The sequence below is a fragment of the Nematolebias whitei genome, chromosome 22 (assembly GCF_014905685.2).
Source record: "Nematolebias whitei isolate Nwh7 chromosome 22, NemWhi1, whole genome shotgun sequence".
NCBI classification, from domain to species: domain Eukaryota; kingdom Metazoa; phylum Chordata; class Actinopteri; order Cyprinodontiformes; family Rivulidae; genus Nematolebias; species Nematolebias whitei.
Genome location: NC_056519.1, coordinates 31,463,518 through 31,472,882, shown reverse-complemented (window position 1 = coordinate 31,472,882; position 9,365 = coordinate 31,463,518). Strand labels below are relative to the sequence as shown.

The 9,365-nt window shown below is 42.1% G+C and overlaps 1 protein-coding gene across 1 annotated transcript in view; it reads right to left on the bottom strand.

The window, feature by feature from the left end:
• cog5 (component of oligomeric golgi complex 5) overlaps positions 1-9,365 on the bottom strand; it is a gene marked incomplete at its 3' end in the record, with an annotated part of 64,903 nt that overhangs the window by 54,358 nt on the left and 1,180 nt on the right. Inside the window, 3 exon segments of the mRNA XM_037695774.1 lie at positions 614-724; positions 1,045-1,144; positions 6,615-6,776. Of these exon segments, the coding sequence (XP_037551702.1) occupies positions 614-724; positions 1,045-1,144; positions 6,615-6,776 (373 nt within the window).

The following is a 9,365-nucleotide window of genomic DNA, read 5'->3' as shown; positions in this document are numbered from 1 at the left end:
ACCTTTTCATGATATGCTAATTTTTTGGGACAGGCATTTTGGGTTTTCATGAGCTGTATGCCATAATCATCAGTATTAAAACAATTAAAGACCTGAAATATTTCAGTTGGTGTGCAATGAATCTGAAATATATGAAAGTTTAATTTTTATCATTACATTATGGAAAATAATGACCTTTATCACAATATGCTAATTTTTTTAGAAGGACCTGTATGTATGGCCAAAGGCAGCATAAGAATGAACTGGTCTTTGTGGCCATTTTGCAAAACCAGTTTGTAAAAACTACAAAGAACTTTGCTGCTCCTAAAAAAAGGGCATTTACAGTGACGTTTGAAAGATTGTGAACTCTATAATTTTCTATATTTCTGCATCAATATGACCTAAAACATGATCATATTTTTACACAAGTCCTAAAAGTAGATGAAGAGAACCCAGTTTTGAATAGTCCTGCTGTACATCCATTGTGCTTTTCAAAATAAAAGTACAGAATCATCTTATGATGATGCTTCTATCTCTCTGAGTAAAACATTACCACACAGTACTGCAAACAGAATCTCCTGAATAAATTCATTTTACATTGTACTTCAACAGGAGCATGTTTATTTAGGGTTACCTTGGTTGCAGCTTGTTGCAGGCGATACAAAGAGTTGACCACAGCAATATTTCTTCTTTGGCCCTCTGTTAACGGACCGATCACCTGGCTGCCCTCCCCCTGAGTGCACAGCTGCAGACAATCAAGTCACAATAAACGTCAAGGTATACATTAGGAATCCTTTTTTATTTTTTATTATCTAGTAGCACATAGCCATTTTACTATATTAGTCATGCTTTTATAAATTGGTGATTTTAATCTAAAAAATGTATATATTTAACCTACCATCATGTTTTATGGTTTGTATGGACATGGTTCAGATATTACTATTTTTACCAAGAGTGGGCATGAATGCAACAGACAAAAAGGTTTGTATGGTGATAATTTGAGCGCCCTCTCAGAGATGTGTTTGATTGATCAACGTGACACAATGTAAAGAACAAATACTGCACCAGTTGTTCAGACTTGACGCAGAAGAGCTGGATGGTTTTGGCAGCATTCTTGGCTACAGCCAGAGAGAGGTTTGGATCGACCAACGCTACGTTCAGCTCACTTCAAAACAAACAGAACCACCTTGTTACTGATCATTTCACACTTAATGTTCATCTGTAATGACTTACCATATTTATTCATGTATAATGTGAATATAACCCCAAAACTCATCCAAAAATTAGGGGGGGGGGGGTTGTCATTTTATACATGGGAGTAAATTTTCATGGTACAAACATGGACAAGAGAATGGTGACATACATGAAGCTATGCTGAGCTAAGCTAGGCAAAGCTAAGTGCCACTCAGTGACATCACCACTGACCCTCGAAGTGCGTCTCCCCCCGGCACCCTCTGGCTGTCTGCAGAGTGATCTGTTAGAACACGTCTTGGTTAACAGTTAAAGTAGAATAAAAAGATCTGATAGAGCAACTATCACCTGATCATTTTATTGATGCACATCCAGACCACAAAGGATGAAACATCCTGAAATCTACCATTAAACATGACCAGTAGTACTTTTACACTCTTTAAGCTCAAAAAATGGGGAGGGGGGGGGGTCGCATTATACACAAATAAATACGGTATATACTACAAGGTACGTACTTTTTAGATAAAAGACCTGAAACAAATGCCCTGTGGCAGCTCCATGTTTTGAATCTACAGTTTAACAACAACAACAACAACAACAACAACAACAACAACAACAACAACAACAACAACAACAACAACAAAGTTTACTTTGTTAATCAGCGCAGAGGTTAGCGAAGGTGGGCCTGTGATTGGAAGGTCGCCGGTTCGACTCCCCATACCAACAACATCAAAATGTGGGTGTGAAAGGTGAAACACCCACACCTGCCCCACTCTGAGCCCTTGAGCAAGGCTCTAAACCCCCATCATCTGCTCCCCGGGCACCCCAGACAGCAGCTCCCTGCTCCACACAGAGGACTGTGGTAGCTCAGTGGTCTGTGGTTGTGTCAGGAAGGACATCCAGTGTAAAAACAATGGCCAAGTCTTCGTGTGAGTTAGTTCTCTGTGTTGACCCCTGAAGAAGGAGCAGCCCAAAGAAAAATAAATAAATACATTTAAAAAAACTTTGTTAATCCCCAATAGGGAAATTTGTTCGTGAGCACATGTGGAGCAGAGGGCTGCCCCCTACAGCACCCGGGGAGCAGCTGGAGGGTTAAGAACTTTGCTCAAGGACCCACAGTGGAGCAAATACCGTATTTTCCGCTGTACACGTCACATCTATTATGCATCATCGCTGACGTGTCGCGTCTGTTATGCGTCACCGCTGACAACTTGGAAATGTGGGCCGGTGTTGTGCCAAAAATCGATTGGCTGAGCATGCACAGGAAGACTTTAACAAGATTAACAATTAAAGACAATTATTTGTTTGCTCAAATTTATAGCAAAGGTGTGACTCAGATGAACTTTTACTTAATAAATGCACTTCAATGTCAAATTAGCTGCATTTTGGCAGGGGGATGCAGCGAAATGAAGCTGATTTGACAGTTGCTCCAGGCATGTTCCCAAAGCTGGACGAAGGTGGCAGGCTATGGCAAGCCTATTGTGTCACTAATAGCCAGTTTTACCTATTAGATGACACAATGGCACGCCATACTACTTGAGTGCCATCTAGTGGCTGAAAATGGTAGTGTTCAATATTTTGAGTCAGAAAGAATGAAAACGGTCATATCTCAGACAAAAATTGGTTTAAATAAGTTGCTTCGGTGTATAAGTCTCACGGCACGTAAATTATGCAAAACAGTGATTTATAGACTGAAAACTACGGTAACGGTGGAGGCAGATGTGAGTGCTTCACCTTTCCCAGCCAAATTTTGTGCACTGGTCTGGATATTCTAACCAGTAACGTTCTAATCACAAGCTAGCTTTCACTAATCTCTGTGCCACCACTGCCCCCAGGACCACATGAACATATGAGCACTAAGTGAAATTTACATGTGAATTCTTGCAGTGCTGCTATCTCTGTGAGAGCTAAAAGAAGGTAACAAATGTGTGAATGACATGTGAACAACAATCTAAACTAAATAAATCAGAGGCAACATACCCTGATGCATGCTCTAATAATCCAGGTAAAAAAATCTAAAAAAGTTAAATCTGGTCCTCTGGACATTCAAAACACAAAACAAAACAAAAAAAATTGTAGAAACGTTTCGTCTTTCATCCGAAAGACAGTCAGTCTGAGGTGCTGTTTTCAGCTCAGTGTAAGGGGCCGTTTACACGGCACGTATTTTGAGTGTATCCGCAGCTTTCTCTCTGTGGTTCTGCTGATCATTTACACGACACCAGTGACCCCCTCTTTGAATCCGGAGGTTTCTGAACCCACCTTCCAGAGTGGAGGTTTTTCACTGACCCCCTGCTGATAATGTAAACATCTCCCGCTGAGGCTTTGTGTTAAACCACATGCGGACAGACGCTATATTTCTATCAACATGGCGGCGGACACACTGCTTTCTGAACTACGACTGATGGAATATATTTTTAATCTCGTAGTTAATCTACGTCAGATTCCAGGTGCTGTGACCGACATCTGTGTTGGAAGAGACACAGTCTGATCCAGTTCTAATATCACTGTTTATAGAACGAGACACGCGCATACGTCGCGCTGCACTAGAACATCTAAATGTGCTAAATAATAGTTTAATAATAATAAACAGTATTTATGTTAGTGTGAAATATAATGACGCTCTGAGCTAAATGAAGCTATCTGGACATTATGTAATTCAAATTTAAAATGATGCTAAACATATAGCGTGAACACTAAAGTTGAAAATGAAGACATCAGGTTTAATTTTTATTTATTTATTCAACACCACAAACTGTATGTCACACAAACACTGATAATTAAACTGAACACACTATTAAAACAAGTTAATTGAACTTGAATGGATTGAATAAAAGAACTGAGGGGAATTTAAAAAAAATAGTTCATCCAACATCTCTATCTTTGACGTCCCCCTGCACTGCACCTGGTCCGAGCCTCGTTCAGAACCGGTCCACCTGGTGGAAGGACAGCTCCTTCTTCTTTCAGGAAAAATAAAAACTCAGTTGGTTGTTTTGTAATCGAAGAAAACACAAGCTAACATTATTAAGAACATTGATTTACCTGCTGTAAAACAGCTACTGATTATCACGGAGTACAGTCTGACATGGTCGACTCGGTTCTGGTCCACTCAGCGACCGGTGTGGAGCTGTTAGACCAAGCAGTCCCGCTTGGCGTCAGATCTGTCGACACTCATCCAAAATCCATCTTTAACTTGTTGTTACGTTGTTGTTAGCTGAACTTTTAGCCCAGAGGAAAACAGTGTGCCGAGGCAGCACGCATGCACATTAGGTGAAGGTACAAAATTCACAGCGCCATCTAATGACCCGGCATGGTAACTACAGCGGATTCGGGAGGGCAGGGGGGGATTCCTCCGGACGCATTTAAACCCAAAATACGACCGTGTCAACGCAAATCTTTTCCTCTAATTAACATACGGAAAAAAAATTACGTTTCCCCCCATCGTGTCTGTATAAATAGAGCCTTAAATAGCACCTTCTCAGAGTGGATCAACCAGTTTGCTGCTGACAACCAAAACCAGCTGCTCACATGGTCAAGAAGGACCATCAGCCTAACAATGGATCATTAGCACACTGATGGCTGTTTACTGTTCACAGAGGGCTGAGTGATACTAGCAATCACAGCATTGTAAGAGGGGGACAGTTGAACACAGAGGCCTCCACCCCTTTTTAACGTTGGACGATTTCTTTTCACAAAGATGGCCTCCTTTACTCCTCTCTCAAACCATCGTTCCTCTCTGTCTAGGATGTGCACATCTTCATCCCTGAAAGAGTGACCGCTGGCCTGGAGATGAGTGTAGACTGCAGAGTCCTGGCCTGATGATGTTGCTCTTCTGTGCTGGTCCATCCTTTTGGCCAGTGGCTGTTTAGTTTCCCCGATGTAAGACTGATCACAGCCCTCCTGACACAGAACAGCATACACAATATTACTCTGTTTGTGCAGGGGGACTGGATCATTGGGATGAACCAGTCTTTGCCGTAATGTATTTTGGGGTTTAAAAGCCACTGGGACGTGTTGCTTTGAGAGCTGACACATAAGATATTTTTAATCTAGACTGGTCCTAACAGATGTTATGTTTAGAAAATAAACATCTCAGTTTCTCTGATACTCCCTCAACATACGGAATGACCACTGGTCTGGGTCTGGGTTCCTCCTTTTCACCTGTTGGCTGACTGGAGTCCTGTTTGGGTTTCTTCTCTGCTTTCAGGAAGGCCCAGTTAGGATATCCACATTGCTCTAGAGCCTGTCTTGTGTGGGATTTCTCCTTCTGCCTGGCTCCTGAGTTAGTGGGGACACTGTCTGCTCTGTGATACAGAGTCCTGATGACTCCTAACAGGTCCTAAACAAGACAGGCTCTAGAGCAATGTGGATATCCTAACTGGGCCTTCCTGAAAGCAGAGAAGAAACCCAAACAGGACTCCAGTCAGCCATCAGGTGAAAAGGAGGAACCCAGACCCAGACCAGTGGTCATTCCATATGTTGAGGGAGTATCAGAGAAACTGAGATGTTTATTTTCTAAACATAACGTCCCAGTGGCTTTTAAACCCCAAAATACATTACGGCAAAGACTGGTTCATCCCAAAGATCCAGTCCCCCAGCACAAAAAGAGTAATGTTGTGTATGTAGTTCAGTGTCAGGAAGGTGATCAGTCTTACATCGGGGAAACTAAACAGCCACTGGCCAAAAGGATGGACCAGCACAGAAGATCAACATCATCAGGCCAGGACTCTGAGGTCTACACTCATCTCCAGGCCAGCGGTCACTCTTTCAGGGATGAAGATGTTCACATCCTGGATAGAGAAGAACGATGGTTTGAGAGAGGAGTAAAGGAGGCCATCTTTGTGAAAAGAAATTGTCGATCATTAAACAGGGGTGGAGGCCTACGTGTTCAACTGTCCCCCTCTTACAATGCTGTGATTGCTAGTATCACTCAGCCCTCTGTGAATAGTAAACAGCCATCAGTGTGCTAATGATCCATTGTTAGGCTGATGGTCCTTCTTGAGCATGTGATCAGCTGGTTTTGGTTGTCAGCAGCAAACTGGTTGATCCACTCTGAGACAGTGCTATTTAAGAGACTGAGCTGAAAACAGCACCTCAGACTGAGGAAGTCTTTCGGATGAGAGACGATACGCATCTAGATTTTTTTGCTTTGTTTTGTTTTTTTGAATGTCCAGAGGACCAGATTGAACTTTTTTGGATTTTTCTACCTGGATTATTGAGCATGCATCAGGATATCTTGTGTCATAAACTCTCAGAAATTGGTTTCTCAGAACACACCATTGGTTGGTTCACTAATTATCTCTTAGACTGGAGACAATGTGTTCAACATAATGGTACTTGTTTTGTTTTTTGTTTTGGAATGTCCAGAGGACCAGATTGAACTTTTTTGGATTATGCTGTATAAGTTTTATAAATTCACATAAATGATGTAAGGCTGGTGTACTCACCTGTTGATGGTCTTAATGATGCTCTCTAGTTCATCATTGGAGGGTGGATTGCGACCCCCCACGGGAAATACAAGGTTGATGGGATCAAACAAGCGTGACAGGGACTTGGAAAGGTAGGCAGCCTCATACGACTGAAGAGAGTCTTTCAGAGCTTTTTCTGGGCTACAGACACACACACAGAGGCAGGATACATTATTCTAAACATGGGATTACCAACAACTCTATTATTCTTATTCTCTGAATGTTCACTCCAGAAAAATTGCTTTAATGTCCTAAACATGTCAACCAAACAAAAGCCAGACATCCAACTGAATTTCAATTCAGTTTATTTATATAGCGCCAAACCACAACAAAGTTGTCTCAGGGCACTTTACTAATTGGCTTTTATGTATGTGAATGTTTCTGTAAAGTTCTCTATCTAAAGAGGCCAGCAGACAAGTTGAATCTTGGCTTCATTGCAGTCTTCCATCCTGAGCAAGTAAGAATGAATGGATGACCTTGAGGAACTGGTTTACACATATACATAAATGGCAGCAACCATCTTGGATTTTGACGTGTCAACCCAATTTTAGATGGTGACCCTTGTTACACCTACATGCAGCTACACAAAAAAATGGAAGTCTTACTTATTAAGACACCACCACCACCCTGCCCCGGTTACTTAATTTTCAAGTTTTGAAGTTCTCAAAAAGGACGGACATATTTGATGGAAGCCATCTTGGATTTTGACATGGAAACCCAATCTTTGAAAGGGACATTTAACATGCCTAAATGCAGTGTTAGACCAAAGTGGAAGATGGCATGTTTTGTCTTTTTTCAAGTTATGCAGCTCACAAAATGATTGAATATTTAAGGTGGCAGCCATCTTGAATTTTGCAACTCAGATATCTAAAGGAAAATGTATTTTGCCTAAATGTAGCCACACGCCCAAATGGTTGGTTTGTTGCTTTTTTACTCCATTTATCATGCTCACAACATGCACAGATGGACGAACGGAGGGTATATCCAATGTTTTTGTCCCCCTTTTCAGTCCATGATAGGGGACACAAGTTTTTTTTATATCTTTATACAAAATAAAATTAAATACCGGTATTTATCTAAGGTAGGGTAGCCAGCAGATTGCGCTGTCTCCCATTTACCCTTGGTGATGGTGCACCTTGCAGATGTTGGATGCTGTCTATCATGGTGCACTAAGATTCATAACTGGCTGTAACTACTGTACCCACCACTGCACCCTGTATTCATTGGTTAACTGGACATCATTAACTTCACACAGACTCTCTCACTGGTACATTTTCATCTTTAAATCACTTCCTGGTCTGCTGCCTTCATACAACTCCTCCTACATGTCTCTGTGTGAGTGCAGCTACAGCGTGCGCTCTCAAGACATTATTACCTGCAGTGTTCCCTCAGTGAGGACTGAACTAGACAAAAGTACCTTCTCCTACTCCGCTCCTGTTTCCTGGAATATCTTGTAAAAAGATCTGAAGCTCTCGACCTTGACCTCTCTAAGTGGTTTCAAACATCTGCTAAGTTCATAGCAAAACCCAAGACATGGCAGACATGTTCCTGTTTTGTAGTATTTTATATTGCTTTACAATGCAAAAGCTTCCGTTTCATTTTTGTATAAATTCTTCCATTTACTTTTCATGTGATATGTTTTTATAGGACTGTCTAATGTTGTTTGTACCTCTCTCCTGTTCATTTAATTCAGGTCTCTCTTGTAAATGAGTCCTCGGGGCTCAGTGAGGCTAACCTGTAGAAGTTGTACCATGTTTCTTGAGGTACACTGTTGGGTGGGGGGACCTCCACAAGTATGGGACTGGGATTCCAATGTTGTCAACATCATGCTGTAATCTTCAGGTCTCAGCAGTTCACAGCAAAGTTTAAAGCAGCTGGGATGACGATCAGCACCTACAAATCTGAGGCATGTTCCTCACTCGGAAAAGGGTGGATTCCCCTCTCTGGTTTGAGGGTGAGGTGCTACCTCAAGTGGAGGACTTCAAGTATCTTGAGGTTTTGTTCATGAATGAGGGAAGAATGGAGCGTGAAATCTACAGACCGACCACTGCAGCTTCGGCTGTATTACGGACTCTGTCGGTCTGTTGTGGTAAAGAGGGAGCTGACTAGGGGTGCACCTCTAGAGTTGATGTATAAAGTGAAGCTCTCTGTTTATCGGTCTGTCTACGTTCCTACTCTCACCTATGGCTACAAACACTGGGTAGTGACAGAAAGAATGAGATTGCGGACACAGGTGGTCGAAACGAGTTTTCTCCGCAGGGTACTTGATTCTCCTTTAGAGACACAGTTAGAAGTTCAGTTGTCCGGGAGAGACTCGGAGTCGAGTCGCTACTCCTCCCCACTGAGAAGAACCTGTTGAGGTGGTTCAGGCATCTGGTAATGATACTCCCTGGGCACTTCCCTAGGGAGGTGCTCATGGCCTGTCTGATGGGGAGTAGACCCCAGGGAAGACCCAAGACATGCTAGAGAGACCATGTCTCTCTGCCGGTCTGGGAACACCATGGGATCCTCCCAGAAGAGTTAGAAGTGGTGGCTGAGGGTAGAGATGTTAGCCCCATGATCCAACTCCAGAACAAGAGGAATACAATGGATGGATGGGTTTTAAAAAATGTTAAAAACGAATCAAATGAAGTTTGGTAATAAAGGATGCTTTGTTTATTTCTTTATTTTTAATTTGATTTACCTTGTACTGGATGACTGAGAACCAGACTGATGCACATTATTATAAGA